This window comes from Anabrus simplex, chromosome 2 (genome assembly GCF_040414725.1).
Source record: "Anabrus simplex isolate iqAnaSimp1 chromosome 2, ASM4041472v1, whole genome shotgun sequence".
In the NCBI taxonomy this organism is placed as follows: domain Eukaryota; kingdom Metazoa; phylum Arthropoda; class Insecta; order Orthoptera; family Tettigoniidae; genus Anabrus; species Anabrus simplex.
The window spans coordinates 1,162,674,803-1,162,695,883 of NC_090266.1; the positions used below are offsets into that span (position 1 = coordinate 1,162,674,803).

The window sequence follows — 21,081 nt, forward strand, 5'->3', positions numbered from 1 at the left end:
ACATTCTTCTGAATAGCTTTAGGTTGCTTATGTCTCTAATTTCAGCCGGGAGAGAATTCCAGGAACGTATGGTCCCGGTACAAATGACTTGTTAAACGTACTACTGTGATGAGTGGGGATGGACAGCAGGGTTTGTACTGATGACCTTGAGGGTGTTCTGCTTGAGGGAGAGAGGTAGTTGAAATCTATTCTCAGATAATGTGGTTTACCTGTTCGCAGTATTTTGTGAAGAAGAGAAACAGCATGGTATTTACGTCTATCACATAATCTTAACCAGGACAGCTGATGGAGGAATGGGCTGATGTGGGAATGGAGCGGAACATTTAGAATGAATCGAATGCAGGCATTATGCGCCCGTTGAAGTTTAGAACCAAGTGAACAACTTATGTTATTATAGACTACATCACCATAATCAAATATTGGTAGTATTAGTCCTTGAATGAGCAGTTTCCTGGTTTTGACAGGTAGAAAATCTCTCAGTTTGTATAGTGAGTGTAATGAACCGAATACACGTTGACAAATTTTTGTTACGTGCTCTGACCAACTTAAATACTTATCAAAAATTATTCCAAGGTTCTTAACGGAGTCTTTCAGTGCTATAGGTGTTTCATTGATCTTGACAACCGGTACGTTGATGCTTTCTAACTTGGCATGCGCTTTTCTAGATTCTATTATGATGGCTTGCGATTTTAATGGGTTTACTTTCAGGCAGTGGCTACTAGTCCATTCGTTAATGTTAAATAAGTCTTCGTTTAATTTCATGGTTGCTTCTTGTATGTCATTCGGCTTGGTATGAATAAACAATTGGATATCGTCAGCGTATAAGTGATATTTACAGTTCGTCAGTTGTTCTGATAGGTCATTCATGTATAGCGAGAACAGAAGTGGTGATAACACCCCACCCTGTGCTACCCCCATCTCAGTATTTCGCCACCTAGACACATTGTCTCCCACTGACACACATTGTTTACGTCCACTGAGATAGGAACGTACCCAGCATAATACATTATTAGAAAATTTCATCATTTCTAATTTAGCTAGTAAAATGTCTTTATCTACGCAATCAAATGCCTTTGTGAGGTCGAGAAGAGTAAGAATTGTAATTTGTCCGTTATCCATTGCTAGCTGAATGTCGTTAGTTACTTTTACTAATGCTGTGCTGGTACTGTAGTTCGATCTAAACCCTGATTGATATCTGTCGAGTAAGTTATGATGTAAGAGATAGGCTGTCATTTGTTTGTGTACTAATTTCTCCAGTACTTTTCCTAGTACAGGGAGAATACTAATAGGGCGGTAATCGTCAAGGGTTGTGGGGGTACTGTTTTTCTGCAAGGGTCGGATGATGGCATTTTTCCAGTTCCCAGGAAAGATTCCCGTCATAAGAGAGGTGTTAATAATATGCGTTATTGTAGGAAGAATGATGTCTAGAATTCTTCTTAAAAGGGACAGGTTTATTCCATCGTGTCCAGTAGACTTTGATTTTATGTCATTAAGGGCGCTCTTTACATCACCTGGAGTCACGTGAGAGAAGTAGAATGTTTCACCACCATGCTTTCCCTTTGAAAATATTCTGTCAATAGTGGCTCTCTTGGTATTTCCGTTCGTCTGGACGTTTCTTGACCTAAAATACTCATTCAGATCATCCAAAGGTACATTACAGTTACTGTCCTTTGTCTTCGTTTTACTTAGACCCATATCTCGGAGAGTCTTCCATGCAACAGCAGAGTCATGTGTATTTAAAATTTCGTACGAGTAGCGTATTTTAGCGTTTCTTATCATCTGCGTGGTTTTATTTCGAAGTTTTTTATAATTCTCAAAATTTTCCTGCGCTGGATGTTTTACGTAGTAGCTATAGGCTGAGTCCCTATCTTTCATTTTATCACGAATTTCTTGATTGAGCCACGGGTTAGAGGGTCGCTTTACTCGAGCAGTACGTAATGGGGCATGTCTGTCGTATAAAGTTAAGAGAAGTTCGTTAAAATGAGATACTTTGTCGTCAATGTCCTTTATATACTGAATTGTGTGCCATGGTGTGCTCACAGCGTCCTCAATGAGAGCTCCGTCGTTCAAATTTTTGAAATCCCTGTATTTGATTATCTTAGGCCTGTATTTTGGACATTTTAAAGAGTATGCAGCGTAAATCATGTCATGGCGGGAAAGGCCTGGCACAGGCATCTGTCCATGTGTCAATATACGGTCATTATTGTTTGCAATGATTAGGTCGAGGAGTGTGTGCGAGGTTGCAACATGGTGTGTGGGTTGCAAGGGCAGAATTGTCATATTAATTGATTCAAACATGCATGTCAGTCGCCTAGTCTCAGTGGTTTCATTTTTCAGGTCAGTGTTGAAGTCTCCCATTAAAATCATATGTTCATACCTGAATATTAAATCCTGTAGCGCTTCTTCTAAATCGGTGATGTTTCCAGTCTTCGGTGGGCGGTACACTACACCGAGTAAACACTTCGTACCACGAATTTCAATTTCTACAAACAAGAACTCCGCTCTGTGAGAGTATTCACTTGGCGATTTAAATATTACCTTGTATTTCAAATCATCGCGTATAAATATTCTGACTCCGCCTCCAGGCTTTCCCTCTCTGTCGTTCCTAATTAAAGTGTATCCACTCATTTTAACCAGCGCTGAAGGTATAGATTGACGCAGCCAGGACTCTGAAATCATTATAGTATGCAGATTACAGGTTGAAAATATTTCGGAGAATTCTGAGAAATGTGGGACAATGCTCTGTGTATTGACATGTGCTATTTGTAGAGAAGTAGGGTAGGGCGCAAGAATGTCTTTGAGACGGTTAGCGGTATTCTGCGAGGGGGCTGGCACGACGGGGTAATGACCTGCCTGGGACAGTGGTGAAAGGAGGCTGAAATTAGAGACATTTGTTTCCTGGTATTAGTGTAAAATGGAAATGTGCCAGGAAATCTTTTGTGGAACTACGCCATCAAGAATGGAGGAGTAAAATGCAGAGAGGGGCCGAAAGGAGCCTCTCATCTGCAAAGCTGTAATGGAATACCGAGAAACTAAGATGAGTACATAATGTAAACAATATTTGGGAAATGTTATCGTGATGGGAAAAATGGGAATTATTTGATTAGACTTGTTACCTTCTGTAACAAGATGAGTCGCTTAACGATCCCATCCTAAATTTGTAGCACGGACAGTAGTAAATAATAACAATGTAAATAATCGGGTCTTTTATGTATTCAGTTTGTTGGAGATGTAAATTTTGTAGATATAGGGTAGTTCGTTAAGTCATGCATGCATTCATATTTTCTTTGTATTCAAGAATATTTTCTTTACATTTGATTTTGGTTATTATAGTTAAATAGACCCGATATGTGCTTTTCTGTTTGTCATTTTAACGAGCTATGTAATGACATTGAAGGAAAGTCCAGCTTCGTCATACCAGTTGTGTTGTGTTATTGATTAGTATGTTCACAGTTTCAAAGTGAAGTTGTTAAATTTGGGAGAAGCGATAATAATAATAAAATTTCCAAGTAAATCATATCTGGATTGATTAGTGCCAGAATAAATCGAAATTGTAAAAGGGGTTATGCGTTAAACATATTAAGAGTGGACTACCGTGTAACAGGCGAAAAATAATTTTTTAATTAATAATAATAATAAATAAAAATAAAAATACTTTTTTTTGAAGAAGATTTTTTTTAATAAATTGGATATAATAATAATTCATGTGATATCGGAAATTTAGTGAGCCGTGCGTAATAATAAAGTTTAAGGGATCAGGTGTTGAGTTTGTCGGGAATCATTTAATGACGGGAGGTCGTTTTTTTAATTCGGAATTAAAGTGTGTGGTAATTTAACTTGATAAATTAATAATATTGAAATGTAGATCGGTGCTAAGAATCCGTACATGTTAATGAACGTGTGGTTTAAATTACGGTCCAATATTTTTCTTTACGAATAAATGTCATGTCTTAAATTTGCAATTCATTAGCCGGAACACGTAGGACTAATATTACGAAACCATGATTGTCAAATTTTGGTAAATATAATTTCAAGATGTTACGATTATTTGTGGAGAATGAACTACGGCGTAGATCAAAATGAGATAGAAAAATGTTAAAGAATCTGCAGTCAGATAATAAAAGGTCGTACGATGTCAGAAGTAAATAAATAAGTCAGTTGATAATTCTGTGAGAAATAAATGAATCACGGAATATTGAGATAGAAAGGGATATAAATTCCGTACGAGAGACACTTAGGATATTGAAATGAGTGTAAAATGTACGGGCAGTGTCACAGAGAAATACTGAGTTACGTAGCGGGTAGAATTCGAACCCGTGACAGCATGTACGAAATAAATAGACTGCACCGCTATTCGTTGAGATACTACGGATTTAAGGATAATGAGAGTTCAGATTCCACATAAATGATCGTATATTGTAATCATTGTAATGACGAGTGATGACAATCACGATGTCGTGATAATAATAATAATAATAATATTGCAGATAAAGGTTTGGACCGCTTTAATTAATTGAGCGTTGATGAAGATGTTAAACGGGAATCTAAATGATAATATGCAACCGATAATAATAATAACAATGTTAGGACGATGTCAAATCATCGCGGTCAGATTAATAATAAATTGTCATAATAATAACAGTAATGATGCCGTTGGTTGATCAGTGAAATATTTGTAAGTGCGACCGATATCTTAATATATTTTGACGGAAGTGACCGATTCATTAATAATAATAATATCTGGAGTCACCTATTCATTAATAATAATAATAACCACAAGAGGGATATAATAATAATCATAACAGTAATAACCATTGGTGTTTGCGTCCCGCATAATAATGACGATATTAATCAAACGTGACAGTGCCAGGAACCGTTGAGTGTAATAATAATAATAATAATAATAATAATAATAATAATAATAATAATAATAATAATAATAATAATAATAATAATTTCAAGGATGATCATTTCATGGATAAATGAATATTCTGACGATAGTGGATTAAATTAATTGGTGACAACATCCCTCTACTCTTATGTTTCAATAATAAGAGTGTGAAATATTATAGTCATTTGTTACCTCGTTATCGTACGGTTTCCGCACGGTATTTCCCACCGCTTCTCGTTATCTCATTTGTGGCAGTAGTCTACTGAGGCTACTTTGTAACATCTCAGATCATGTGTAAATAAAATATAAATGCTAATTCAGTGGTATGGCATCAGCTGGACATCGTAAGATAGGAACTGTCCGTGTAATCCATTTTTCGTAATTCACGAGAAACATTACCCAGTCCGAGTACCGGTCTCGGAAAAATGTATATAGCCGGAGTACATCATCTTAGTTAAATCGAGAAGCCGACCGTAACATGGGTTATGCTCGGGCTCCCGATAAAAGGAAGCTATATCCTTGAACAACGGTTCGATTCAAATGGAATCGACCCATAAGTTATACTCCAATTGTAATTTCTTTCAGAAGCAACCCAGCAACATATTGATACCACTTGCGGTATAGCAAGTGATTTATTTATGTAACATGTGTGGGAATTTAAATATCGTTGCCAAATGTATCAAAGTTTCGTACGTCGGATGGCGTAATAAACTGCTCCTTCTGGCAAATTATTTCAAAGGAAACCATTCTCATAATCTTTTTATTGTAGTTAGATGGTACCCTTTTTAAAGTTAACAGTCAATTCCTAGTCCTATCATGGAGTCCTTAAATTCAAGTTTACAATCGAGCCTTCCCCATTTTTAATTTTAAATTGCTCCGTTCATTCCCGTGTTCATTGATGCCGCTATATTTATATTTGATGACTTAAATAATGAACCGACACCCCTGAGATAAATGCTAGTCTGGGACTCGGGAGGTGGACGGGTGCAATATGAATCCACCCATGAAGGATTAAACGACATTTTTAAGGAAGGTGAAACCAACTGCTCCACTGTCTGTTCTATCGAATAGATTCCACTGAGAATGACACACACACAGAGAGAATGAGATGAATGTACTGTCTCTTACGCACACATGCACCACCACTGCGCGGGGTTGGAGGGGAAAGGTGCTGTTGAGTGCAGCGCTCGTGCGCCCCGGCACTAAGTGCTCGAGTTGGAAAGGCCTGCTCTAAGGGAATGAGTATGTTCCCTTCCCTGATTCCAATACACGACAATAAATTGCCACGATAGAGTCATAGTAACCTACTGTAATATAACTAAGGAGCGTAATCATTTCACGTTTTCCACAGTTGGCTGGGAGACCGTATTTCAGCATTTCGGGTTTCCGATTCTAAAACAACGCACGTTTTTTTCAGTAGTAAGATAAGGGTGTATTCTGCCCGAAGGCAGGTCCGAACCTCCGCAGAGTTGCGCCTGAGCCGGAGTTTACGTACAGTAGGGTGGCCAGTTCCTTTCCGCTCCTCCATTCCCTTACCCACACCCCCACCAAGAGCGCGTGGCAACCCAACCAAATCTTGACTACGCCCGATGTTGCCTAACTTCGGAAATCTCATGTGATCCGGTGTTTCAACACGGCTACGGCCGTTCTTTCCAGTAGAAGATCTGGAATATTCTGCAGCGCCGTCTTTGGAAAACCACAGCTCCACAAATTGTCACTGTAAGAGCTGGACAACTACATGCTTCTACAGTACAAGGAGTAGGATAAAAAAAAGGAAACACGCTTGCTTGTACACTACTTAGGTCACTGAAGATGGCAGTCCAACAAATGTGGCATTTCATCTTTTTTACAAGTTCTTTTACGTCGCACCGACACAGATAGGTCTTATGGCGACGATTGGACAGGAAAGGGATAGGAGTCAGAAGGAAGCGGCCGTGCCCTTAATTAAGGTACAGCCCCAGCATTTGCCTGGTGTGAACATGGGAAACCACGGTAAACCATCTTCAGGGTTGTCGACGGCGGGATTCAAACCCCCCTTTCTCCCGAATAGCGGATACTGGCCGGACTTAAGCGACTGCAGCTACCGAGCTCGGTATGGCATTTCATACTACACGGCAAACGGATGGGAATTTTGAGTGTGGAAGTGGATTACTATTAAATGCCCCATAATGTATAACTGGAATCTCCGACTCCTTGGCTGCATGGTCAGCGCTGAGGCCCTTGGTTAAGAGGGTAACGGGTTCAATTCTCGGCCGGGTCGGTGATTTTAATCGCGTCTGATTAATTATTCTGGCTTGGGTGCTGGGTGTTTGTGTTTGTCTCAACACTCTCCTCTTCATATTCAGACAACATACCACACTACCAACCACCACAGATACACACAATAGTGATTACATCCCTCTACACAGGGTTGGCGTCAGGAAGGACATCCGGCCGTAACACAGGGCCAGATATACTTGTTCTAGACAGTTCGAACTCGCGACCCCACAGGTGTGGGGAAAAGAGATAGAAGAAGATTGTACAATTGGAATGAGGAATAATATAATATTTTTAATGCTATTTGTTCAGGGCGTCGCCCTAGGGAAGATCTTTTGCCTCTACTTGCACCATATGAGAGGAACCTGTGTATACTATGTAAATGGCGGTAGTGTATTGTGTTGAATGTGAGGAAAAGAACATTAAAGACGACACAAACACCCAGTCCCCAGGCCAGGGATATTAATCCTTTACAATTAAAAACCCCTGATCCGGCCGGGAATCGAACCCGGGGCCGCCGGGTGAGAGGCGGACGCGTTGCCCCCTAAACCGCGGGGCCAGACTATAATATAATACTTTTATTCTTTCAAATACGCAGTGGATGTTCATTTATTAGACTATCTGGATAGTGTTTAATAATTTAAGAAGCGACTCTTAATACCGACAAAACCCCAACAAACCAACAAACTTTAGGTTATTAACGGATCAAATACTCATAAATTAATGTTTAAATTACAAAGAGTTACATTTATCTTTGTGTCACCCCAACAAAATATAATATACATATTAACAATACCACCAAACAAAATACGTATAATCTCATATAAAGATCTATAGGGTCTTCTCGTCTTTCATGTTTACTTTAAGATATATCAGGAAATACGAGTGTACTGAGCAAATTGACTACGCGGCTCACAGCTCAAGGCGTGTAGCCGTTAGCTTGAGGGTCATTTTTTCGAAAATAAGTTTAGGCTAGCAAATGGATTGACCGTTACAATCTGCAAGGGTAGGGAAGTAGTTTTGTGCAGAAAGGATGATGGTTTAGCTATTACCAAGTTTCAGAGTAATGCTATACTTTACAAGAAGAATGAACGTAAGGTCAGCCAACACAACAAGGATGACAGTCATCCCGGCATGGTGGCAGCGCGCTCAGTCTTGTGGGTGTGTTTACGTTCTAGTTTGGTACACTGTGCTGGCTATACTCCGCACTGCTTTATTTCCAAACTGACGTTTTGGCCGATTTTAGCCCTGTCTGGTGGTTATCCGCTGAAACATAGATATCCAACCAATCCCAAGCTGCCATTCATATCTACTTATATCGACAGAGTACGCTCTCGAAACCTAATTGCCAAATCTAATATTTACATTCAGCACGTGGTTGACGTATCTCATTCAGCGTGTATAGTATTCGCTACTGGTTCGTGATCTTTTGCATTTTTCTTCAGTATTTAGTGTTTTTAATATTAGTATTTATCTCTTTAGTGTAGTACAGTATAGCGTAGTTTGAAGCCTCGCTGTTTCTCGGGTGTGAATTAATTACCGGTCACGTACGAAAGCAACTCCCGAAGTCGCGGATGACAAACTCCATTTACGAATTTCGGCTGCATGGTATTGACGAGAAGTTTCAATGCTGCTTGTTGTTTAAACAACAAGCATATTTTAAAGGGGCCTAACATCTGAGGTCATCGGCCCAAGTTTCAACGTGAAAGGAGAAAAGGTTAACCGTAACAAACTGAAGAGACTAACGAACGAACTTTTTCCAAAGGTGTTCACGGAGGTATGTTTTTTGTTTCATTATAGTATGTACTGTATCCTGTCTTCTAAAGAGTTACTATAATAAATGTTATAATTAAAGTGATGCCGTAAAATAGAGTTTGTTTGTGTAGTTTTAAGTACTGTAATTTTTTTTTTTTTTTTTTTTTTTGCTAGTTGCTTTACGTCGCACCGACACAGATAGGTCTTATGGCGACGATGGGACAGGTAAGGGCGAGGAGTGGGAAGGAAGCGGCCGTGGCCTTAATTAAGGTACAGCCCCAGCATTTGCCTGGTGTGAAAATGGGAAACCATGGAAAACCATTTCCAGGGCTGCCGACAGTGGGGTTCGAACCTTAAATACTGTTAAAAATAATGTATTCAGTATAAGCCCGTAGATACATATGATTCAATTATGTGCTGTACATGCTCAAAAACAATATATCTCGAAATTTTCCGAGATATTGAGGTTCCACTGTAGTCACACAAGTACGTACCTTTGGTTGCTGCTGTGAGAGGTGCAACAGCCGTGCTCTTTCCTTCCCCCACTTTCGTGAATGCTGTTACCCAAAACTCATATCGGAGCTGGCGTTTGAGTCCCGGTAGCTGGTATTGAAGACGAGAAGTGATTAAGTGGGGAATGGAACGGGCGTCAACCTGACGTCCGTTCTCCACTACACGCACGTACACATTGTACTTTATGATGAGTCCGTTTGGATGAACAGGAGGCAGCCATGCGACCAGGGCCGTATCAGGCTTCTGCAGCAGAGCTTTGATGTCACTAGGAGGTCCAGGAGCTGCAACAAGAAAATATGTAGTCTAACACAGTTCAATCTTTTGACTTCACTAGATATTAAGCCTTAACTGGTATAATTCTTTCTTCTGACCTAACTGATATCATGGGGTTTGTCAGACCGCTATATCTTTGAGCAACTGAAATAACATCCTTTTGAGCCCTACAATGCATGCGTATTTATTTTCTTCTTCTTCTTCTTCTTCTTCTTCTTCTTAATCTGTTTACCCTCCAGGGTTGGCATTTCCCTCGGACTCAGCGAAGCTGAGTGAACCCCGTTCTAGCCGTCGTACCACTTTTCAATCGAACCCGGGCTTTCGGGGGTGGCAGCTAATCATACTAACCACTACACACCAGAGGCGGGTATTTATTTTCACCTTATTTTAATACTAGACATGCATTATCTATTCTAGCGTAAAGGAAAAGTTGTTTATCAGTTCTTAGAGTGGTTTTGGCAGATTTATAACGTGAAAACTCACGTGACTAATTAATCCCGTAATGCAATGACGGCAAACACTCTTTCTTTTACAATTTATTTTACATCACACCGAAACAGATAGCTCTTATTATGACTGTTACCGTGTTTTTGCGGTAGTTATGCGTGAAAGAAGGTGCGGGGTGGTGAATAGGTCTCAAGCTACGAAAGTAAAATTAATTTAAAATTTTACAAGGTTATATTTTTCTTTCAAAATAAAGAAATAACAAGCATGGCAGGTACAGAGTAGCAAGGCAACAAAGAGCAACAATAGTATTTACAGGTTTTGGGCTTCAGGCCCCGAACTTCCTATTCTCGAGCAGTTAGCCCGAATTTACATGTACATAAGGTTCAGCAAAGGGGCAGAAAACCCCAATTATGCCCAGGAGTACTTGCTCCAAATTACACAGTAATATCTCCTAGAGGCACGCAGAAACAAATTGCAAAAGACCGATCCGCTCTCAAGGTTTTAAGCCTATCACAAGGCCACACCTAACTCCACCTTCAAGTTGTCCTCTAAGGACATATACACAGGGGTAAAATACCCAACCTACTGAGGTCTATTAAATGAAAAGAGGGATAATTACATGACCTCTAAAACACCAAGTTGAGAGGAGGCGAACTGCACTCCTAATACATTTTGTTTTTAAAACCTAATTTGGCTCTAGGCCGCAAATGCAAGGGATAATCCCATACTAAAGAGGTGACTTAAGAAAGAAACAAATTTACATTACGTTAAGGAAGAATCGGTTGTGAGAAGTAAGTTCACCTCAAAACAATATGATTGGGAGCTCGAGAGGGTTAAGCACTCTCTATCCCGATATGCCTTTTAAAGATAGAATATATACATTTTAAGGAAGGTTACATGATGGAAAAACTTCGGACCCGCCCCGAGAGTTAAACTGCTGAGCAAGCAAGAAAAGAAGTAATTAATCGGCCATTACCTGGTAGTTGACCGCTGCCGGAGAAAGAGGCGCTTCCCGCCCCCTGCTATGTACTTTACACACAGAAAGATGGAACAGAAGTGGCCCGGAGACCCAAAAATCAGCAGTTTATATCCTCTCGCGGAAGGTTCGAGGCGTTAGGGGAATGAGAACACCCTCCCACAAACTCTTTATTGGGTAGGATTCAGCAACATATTCAAGTTGGGGGAAGATACATCGGATTGGTCGGAAATTAATAAAGGAAATTAGGGATAGGCTAAATACAAAACAAGGGGAAAGAGAGGGGTATACAGCCAACTTAAACAATAACAGAAAGAAATTTAACAAGAAACAAACTTTTGAAATAAAAATTTCTCCAAAAAATAGTTCTTTCACTCCGCACTAGGGTGCACTATTGTTGATCTTCAGTAGTGTCCTCTAGAAGAGAAAGTTCACACTTCTTACTACAAGCAAAACAAAAATACGTCGAAAATGACACAGTTCAAAAACTCTAAAATTTCCAGGTAGTGACATCTTCTGAGAAACTTGAAAATTAATACCGTCAATAAAGTTCAGACTTCCTCCAGCAGAGGAGTTTCAACTGGCGCACATTTTAAATTAGCGGCGTGGAGGTGTACCGCCCGGTACAGACCTCCCCCCCCCAAAGTTCCTCCAGGGGTGACACATGAAATCTGTTTGAACCAAGGTCCAAGTTATGATGTGGATATGAAGATTGATTGCAGAAGCATTTATAAGTTTTCTTAATTTGGTTTGATTCAGTTTCAAAAAATCTTGTAGTAACAGCGGAAGTACTGTCTTAATGTTTGTAGAAGGTTGAATTGAGAAGGAAAACTTTAGTGTTAAAGTTGAGGAAAAATTTTCTAAGTCCACCAGATAGAGTTGTTGAATTCTCAGGTATAGTCATTGCTGATAGTAACTGTCCATGTAGTTGATGTTGATTAAGTTGGATGGCCAGACCGGCCGTTGCAGCTTGCTTCCAAAGGAGGCCGCTCGGACCCCACAAGTACCCTGAGATACCGCTCGCCCGCACTATGAGGGGAGCAGAGGTGTTGAAGCACGCCGCGCCCGCGGTGAACATATACAGGCTGCGGGCCAGTGGCAGGTCGTGCGCCGCACATCTGCCTTGGCCTGGAGGAGAGCTCCGGCTCGCCGTGCACATGTGGTCCTCGCTGGGGAAGAGGGGGCCCATCCTCTAACCCAGTCGCAGCACGGCGCCGCGCGGCTGCGGGGGCACTGAAACATTAAAGCTAGGCGGCAGAATGTGTTGGACCATCATCTTTTTTGAGGGCACAGGCTTTGTGGAGAGGTTGAGGAGCCAGCGGCGTGCAGATATCCATGGCATTTAATATAAGCAAGCCACAATGTGTATAGCAGGAGACGGGAGCGTGGTAATGGCCGTGGTAAGGACAGAATGGCAGTTTAACGGTGCGGGGAGGGTTTACAAAAATACTTACATATGAAACAAAATATTATAGAAGGGGCAGAATGCCTTAAAAGTGAAAACTCAAAAAAAATATGACCTTTATATTCCTTTCAAAATAATATGAAGCAAGTTAACACAGAAATTATACAGGTTTCACCTGTGACAAGTGAACCCTAAATATCCTCTCGGTGGCTGGATTGCTTAATAACAAGGTAACCGGCGTAAGGAAATCGAGAATGACACACGGCCCATGGAATCTGGGGGCAAGCTTGCCCGCGGGAACAAAATTCTTGACCATTACTTGGTCACCTACCTTCAAAGGGGTGGGTCTCCGTCCACGATCATACCTTTCCCTAACCTTTTCATGAGACACTTTAAGATTGGCTTTAGCCTTCTTCCAAAGATCTTTAATGTTGTTCGGATCTATTGTCTCGGGTAGAATGTCACTCAGAGACCAGAGGTTAGAGAGCGGCGTGTTGGGAACAAACTTGAACATCAAAGAGGCTGGAGTAAATTTATGTGATTCATGAACCGCCGAATTCAAAGCAAAAGCTAACCAATGCAGGGACGTGTCCCACCTGGAATGATCTTCATGATGATAGGCAATAAGCGCGGACCTGAGATTACGGTTAACCCGTTCAGCCAGAGATGGTTGAGGGTAATAAGCAGAAGTAGTTACATGAGAGATGGACAAGTCAAAACAGAATTTACGAAAAAGATTTGATGTGAACGCCTTAGCATTATCAGACACGATGTATTGGCACGGACCAAAAGAGGCAAAAATAGAATTTAAGCAAGTAATGGTAGACTGAGCGGTAGCCAGCTTAGTCGGAAATAACCAGGAAAATCTAGTAAAGCCATCTACGCACACAAAGATGAACTTGTTGGCATTTCCCTTTGACTGGGGGAAGGGTCCTACATAATCAATATACAGGCGTTCCATGGGGCGCGACGCTTGATGAGAAGACAAAAGGCCTACCTTGGTGGACATGGTTGGTTTACTAAGCAAACAGGATTTACAAGCCTTCACTAGTTCACGGATTTCACCGTCCATACCTTTCCAGATGAACATTTCACGAATCTTTTCACAAGTTTTAAAGATACCAAGATGCCCTCCTAATGGGGTCTCATGATAATACTTGAAGATCATAGGTACAAGAACAGCTGGAACGACAACTTTCATCATCTTATCATGCCTCGATGGGCAACATAGAACACCATTCCTCAGAACATAAGGGACAACATGTTCCCCAGAAGAAAGGGTTTCCATTATCGGAGCCAGCGTCGGATCTTCACGTTGGTATTTCTCGATATCCCTGAAGAGCATGGGAGCATCTGTTAAGATGGCATTAACATCAGATAGTATGGACTCGGAAGGTGATGAACTGTCGACCGGTTCATGGGTCTCGACGTCGTTGGAAAACATACGGCTGAGTCCATCAGCAACAACATTTTCGGTACCTCTGATATGCCGGACATCGAATTGGAAGGCAGAAATACGGATGGCCCAACGGGCTATACGACCAGTACGACGCGGCCTACCTGAGACCCAGCTTAAAGCTTGATTATCTGTCTCCAGGTCGAATTTGACGTGTTCCAGATAGAGACGGAACTTTTCTAAGGCAAATAAGACTGCCAAACCTTCGAGCTCATAGATGGAATACTTGGCTTCTTGAGCCGACAAGGTCCTAGATGCATAGGCGATGGGTCGCCTCCCTAGTTCAGTCTCTTGAAGAAGGACTGCAGCTACTGCTGACGACGACGCGTCGGTTTGGACGATGAATTTCTTTGAGAAATCAGGCATATCAAGGACAGGGGCATTACAGAGAGCTAATTTAAGATCTTCAAAGGCGGCTTGTTGAGAAGGTCCCCACTCGAATTTGATGCCTTTCCTACGAAGAAGGTTTAAGGGCGCCGCTCTATTAGCGAAGTTAGGAATAAACTTCCTGAAGAAATTCACCATACCAATGAACCTGGCGATACCTTTAATGTCCTTGGGAGGTTTAAAATCACGGATGGCCTGTGTTCTAGAATGATCGACAGCTACACCATCAGGTGACACAATATGCCCTAGGAATGACATAGAGGGCTTAGCAAAGGCAACCTTGGACAACTTGACAGTTAACCCAGCCTTACGAAGGCGATTGAGAACTTCTCGCAGATGATCTAGATGTTCTTCAAAAGTCTCTGAAAATACGACGACATCATCTAAGTAGTGGTACAAGTACTCAAATTTGATGTCGGAGAAGACCCTATCTAGCAGCCTAGTGAGTACAGCTGCTCCCGTGGGGAGCCCGAAAGGCACGCGGTTGTATTCGTATAAATTCCAGTCCGTGGCAAACGCTGTAAGATGTTTAGACTCTTCGGCAAGGGGAATTTGATTATAGGCCTGATTCAAGTCCAAGATAGTAAAGAACTTGGCCTTACGAAACCATGAAAAACAAGAATGAAGGTCAGGAAGGGGCACGGATTGCAACACCACCTTCCGATTGAGAGCCCTATAATCAATGACAGGCCTGAAGCCTCCTTGGGGTTTCGGGACTAGAAAAATAGGTGACGAATACGCCGACTTAGAGGGCCTAATAATACCATCCTTCAACATTTGATCGATGATTTCTTTCAATGCCTTCATTTTAGGTGGAGATAGCCTATATGGTGGAAAACGGACAGGAATCGAATCCGTGACCTCAATTTTGTATTCAATAAGGTCAGTAACACCAAGAGTATCAGAGAACACCTCTGGAAACGACTGACACAGCTTACGAATACTATCAGCCTGCTCCTCAGGTAGATGTCTAAGGTCTAACAACATCTCATCCTGGGTAGGCGAAATAGATGAACATGATACAGCATTACACTTTAATAAGGGAATTTTACAATTGGACGCAAATTTGAATGTGCACGACCTACTCTGGAGATCGAGCACAAGACCAGTGTGAGAAATGAAGTCCGCTCCCAGTATGATGGGGCAAGACAAGTGCTTAGCCACAAACAGTTTGATTTTCCATGTAAATTTAAAAATACGAATTTTGACCAGTAAGGAACCTAAAATTTCTAATGGAGATGAATTAGCCGAAACATATTGAACAGTAGATGAGCCATAGTCAGGTAATTTACAAGCAGATTTCAATTTAGAATACCATTGGTCCGAAATAATAGAACAAACACTGCCTGAATCTAATAGAGCGGTTATAGGCTCGTTATTTAACTCAATCTTGAGAAAAGGGACCGGTGCGGGGGTATCCGCCGCAATCCTAAGACACTCTTTGGGGCATTCAAAAGAAGGATTTGCAAATGGAACGTTCCCTGAAGTTTCGATCTGTTTACCAGGGGCTGAGCCTCGGGAAGAGGGATTAGTCGACTCAGCCGAAGCCGCTAGTCACATTTTATTATTGGCATTGGTGTAATTTGCACCAGAATTTGAGCAGGAGGGGGTGCTATTTGAGTTTGGGCAATTCTTGGCGATATGTGAGAAAGCCCCACATTTAAAACAGCCGTGTGATGAACCAGCCCCATTCCTTGTCCCACTCGACTTGATCAGTGGACACTTATTGCGAAGATGGTCAGGCGACCCGCAAGCATAACATTTACGGGGATTGACTGCTCGGCGAGGTGGAGGCCGAGGATTACTAAAAGAAGGAGGGGGTTCTTTCGCGACACGCAAAGAATCGGCGTATCTAACTCCTTCCGCTGAGACGGCCAATGCTTCAAGTTCAGAGAAAGTTTGCGGGCACGCCGCGAAACACAAATACGACCTATAGGATGGTGAGATACCTTCCACAATGGCTTGTACAATCTGATCCTCAGGGAAGTGAAGAGCAAACACCCTAGTATAAAACTTAATGTCCTGTATGAAATCAGCCAAGTTTTCATCCAAGCGTTGTACACGATAATAGTACTTCTGAATCAGAGATGACCTCGCGCGAGCAGGAATAAAATTTGCAAGCAAGTGTGCATGAAAATCTTCAATAGATGACTGTTCGGCTATGGCTCTTACTATTTTGTCTGAGAGAATACCAGTTGCATAAGGATAAATTATTTGCAAAATTTGACACGGAGAAAGAGAAAAAACAAGGGCATGATCCTGAAATTCAACTAAAAATCTTAAAAATGAAATTACTTCACTGGTGGTATTAACGGAAAACTTAGAATTACCTCTAAGCAACATTGCCAATGGATGAGGCAAGCTGCTAAACCCGGGTGACATCGTCGGTAAAGGTTTAAGTGGCAAAGAAGCTAATTCAGAACGTACGTTATTCAATGAGTTACGGCGTTCAGACTCGTTGTCCAATGGGGCAGAGATGGTTTGAGCAGCAACGGTTATCTTGTTGACTTCTCCCTTAGGAGGCTCTTCCTCACTACCTACATTCACTGTGGTGGGTAGATCGCTTTTGGGAGGAACCTCCCCAGTTAACAATTGAGTGACCTTGCTAGATAATTCAGAAATATTTTCAAGCAGCGTACTAGCTTCCTTCTTCTGAACGTCATTCAGCTTTAGAGACAGCAGATCGTTAACTCTATTTGAGAAATGAAACAGCCTGGCTTGCACACGCTTAATTTGATTAGGAGAAGGATCATTTTCATCAAAAAAACTAACTACAGATGCTAGCCCAGTAATATTCTCGACGATCGTGGAAAGAGAGTCGTCAATTTCTTTCTCTCCCAAGGTGGGGATGGAAATGGGCAAATCAAGGGACTCTCTAAGCTTGTTTGTGTCTACTGCAACCGTGCCTCCAGATTGCACATTTCTAATAGTTAATTCGTAGATTAACTCCTCTTTGCGCAAATAGTTAAGATGGAGAACATTGCGAGGGCCGGGCATGATGACAGAACAATTTTGAAAAAATAAAAAAATTCCAGCAACTGAGAAAATAGTTAAAGTTGTAATCAAAGCAATGTTTAGCCGTCAAAAGGCTAAAATGAGACCCATTCAACCACGCTCTGCTACCACTTGTTACCGTGTTTTTGCGGTAGTTATGCGTGAAAGAAGGTGCGGGGTGGTGAATAGGTCTCAAGCTACGAAAGTAAAATTAATTTAAAATTTAACAAGGTTATATTTTTCTTTCAAAATAAAGAAATAACAAGCATGGCAGGTACAGAGTAGCAAGGCAACAAAGAGCAACAATAGTATCTACAGGTTTTGGGCTTCAGGCCCCGAACTTCCTATTCTCGAGCAGTTAGCCCGAATTTACATGTACATAAGGTTCAGCAAAGGGGCAGAAAACCCCAATTATGCCCAGGAGTACTTGCTCCAAATTACACAGTAATATCTCCTAGAGGCACGCAGAAACAAATTGCAAAAGACCGATCCGCTCTCAAGGTTTTAAGCCTATCACAAGGCCACACCTAACTCCACCTTCAAGTTGTCCTCTAAGGACATATACACAGGGGTAAAATACCCAACCTACTGAGGTCTATTAAATGAAAAGAGGGATAATTACATGACCTCTAAAACACCAAGTTGAGAGGAGGCGAACTGCACTCCTAATACATTTTGTTTTTAAAACCTAATTTGGCTCTAGGCCGCAAATGCAAGGGATAATCCCATACTAAAGAGGTGACTTAAGAAAGAAACAAATTTACATTACGTTAAGGAAGAATCGGTTGTGAGAAGTAAGTTCACCTCAAAACAATATGATTGGGAGCTCGAGAGGGTTAAGCACTCTCTATCCCGATATGCCTTTTAAAGATAGAATAGATACATTTTAAGGAAGGTTACATGATGGAAAAACTTCGGACCCGCCCCAAGAGTTAAACTGCTGAGCAAGCAAGAAAAGAAGTAATTAATCGGCCATTACCTGGTAGTTGACCGCTGCCGGAGAAAGAGGCGCTTCCCGCCCCCTGCTATGTACTTTACACACAGAAAGATGGAACAGAAGTGGCCCGGAGACCCAAAAATCAGCAGTTTATATCCTCTCGCGGAAGGTTCGAGGCGTTAGGGGAATGAGAACACCCTCCCACAAACTCTTTATTGGGTAGGATACAGCAACATATTCAAGTTGGGGGAAGATACATCGGATTGGTCGGAAATTAATAAAGGAAATTAGGGATAGGCTAAATACAAAACAAGGGGAAAGAGAGGGGTATACAGCCAACTTAAACAATAACAGAAAGAAATTTAACAAGAAACAAACTTTTGAAATAAAAATTTCTCCAAAAAAATAGTTCTTTCACTCCGCACTAGGGTGCACTATTGTTGATCTTCAGTAGTGTCCTCTAGAAGAGAAAGTTCACACTTCTTACTACAAGCAAAACAAAAATACGTCGAAAATGACACAGTTCAAAAACTCTAAAATTTCCAGGTAGTGACATCTTCTGAGAAACTTGAAAATTAATACCGTCAATAAAGTTCAGACTTCCTCCAGCAGAGGAGTTTCAACTGGCGCACATTTTAAATTAGCGGCGTGGAGGTGTACCGCCCGGTACAATGACGATGGGATAGGAAAGGCCTAGGAGTGAAAGGAAGCAGCCGTGGCCTTAATTAAGGTAAGCACTCGGTAATATATTACAATATTTATTCTGAAAGTTCAATTCCTATTTTATGTTTGCTTACTTGAGGCGAACGTCCTTAAAACAGTTCGTTTTGTTTGTGATACACAATATTAAATCACACTTTTGACAAACTTTCCCTTGCATGAAGTAAATTTGCACTGTTGTTGAGTGTGTGTGTGTATTAGCCAGTATTCCAAACGATCTCGTCGGACTGGCTGTGTAGGGTAAACTGCTGCTGGGGCCTTCCTTCTCTCCTTTATGAGCTCTCCTTCAGCTTCAAAACATGGCTGTCCTCATTTTGGGGGTGTTTGATAGCCCCACCTGATAGAGTGAAAGTATTAAATCTTCTCGGAATGATACCATTGTCTTGGTATTTTGAATACCCAGCCGGGCATTAACTCGTCGATAGAAAATCCAGGCAGTCACAATTGTGACATCTAAGAAATGGTAGAAGAGTTTGATGTACCATTTCTTGTTTAATCTTATGATTTTCTAACATGCCCATTTGAGTCGAGTAAGTCCACCCGACCCCTATGACCAAACTGTAAAATGGGACGAATTACCAGGTGTATGCTTAAGTTTTTGCAGGATTTTTGGTAAAGGAAACACGTAATTTTTTGAGGGAAATTCATTTTTTTGTCTATTCAAAACATTGGTCATCGGCTTCTACACACTTCGTCCATCTTTTAGGTAAGTTATGAATACCATGCCAGAAAAGCTGCTTGGCTTTTGCGGCAAACCATTCGTCGAGTCATTTTCCAACTTCCTCGAAATTGCTGAAGTGCTGCTCTGCGAGCGCGTGCCCCATTGATGCGTAGAGGTGGTAGATGGTGCCAGGTCGGGGCAGTACGGCGGCTGCGGGAAGATGTCCCATCCAAGCGATTTCAAGGTGTCTTTCACTAGTTTTGCTATGTGAGACGGCGCATTGTCATGTAACAAAATCACTTTGCCATGCCTTCTGGGTCATTCCGGTCATCCTTCGATCAATGCGTAATTTAATCATTTGTTGGCGATAGCGTTGTACATTAACGGTTTCGGCAGGCTTCGTCTGCAATTGCTCGTCTTCGCGCTTTTGTGGTCCTCCAGAACGCGCACTGTCTTTCACATTGAAGTCACCACGTTTAAGTTCTCGAAACCATGTCTCACATGTTCTAATCGATGGAACATGTTCACCACATGTTTCTACCAGCAAACGATGACTCTCCAATGCCATTTTCTTTGTATTAAATAAGAAACGCAATGCGTGTCACAAATGCTCTTTTTCAGGCACAAACGTCGACATGATCACTGAACGATATAACACAGACGCTAGTGTTTGACGGACTCAACCTTTGTGTGTTGGTAGGTTAATGTCAGGCGAACAAACTGACGTATGTGTCAAATTCATACGCTGCGTACCGTTCGCTGGCGCCATCTCTTAGTGAAACCGGAAAAGACATGCATACACCTGGTAGTCACATCGTCATATTAAGGAAAGGTCTAAACCAAATACCAAATCACTTTTATTAGATAGATAAGAAATGGGTGAGCCCTGTTTTCGCAGAGCTCCACACGTAGGTCTATGAAGACCCTTTGTGCCCCTTGAACGGGTTTGCCTAGTCCAGCCCTAGTGCTCCTATGAAGGATACCAGTGTCCGGATTTTGGCGTTCCTGATGTCCTCCAGGCTCACAAAATGTGAGCCCAGGAATCGATGTCTAGTGCTTGCAAAAGCCTCGCACTGACATAACACATGCGCGGAGGTCTCCTCCTCCTTACCGCATCTTCTACACATCGGATCCTGGGTGATTTTCATGATGTGTAGGTGTCTCTGTAAGGTATTGTGGCCTGTTAACAGTCCAACTACCATTCTCATTCTGGTCCTATTCAAATTCATTAGGACCTTTTTATAGCTTTGACTAGGCCCTTTGATAAGTTCACGTGCCTGTCTTGCTATGGTTAACCTCTTCCAAATATCTAGGTGAGACTGGTTTATCCATTGGGATATTGCCAGTCTCAAACTTCGGAGTAACACTCCCAGGAAGGGCTCTGGTCCTATGAAGGAACCCATTGAGCCC

At 41.6% G+C, this 21,081-nt stretch overlaps 1 protein-coding gene across 1 annotated transcript in view; it reads right to left on the reverse strand.

The window, feature by feature from the left end:
* The window catches only part of LOC136863821 (cell adhesion molecule Dscam2), a 760,504-nt gene that overhangs the window by 87,222 nt on the left and 652,201 nt on the right, over nucleotides 1–21,081 (reverse strand). The window contains exon 21 of the mRNA XM_067140158.2: nucleotides 9,397–9,696. Coding sequence (XP_066996259.2) covers nucleotides 9,397–9,696 — 300 coding nt within the window. The remainder of the gene's footprint in view (nucleotides 1–9,396; nucleotides 9,697–21,081) is intronic.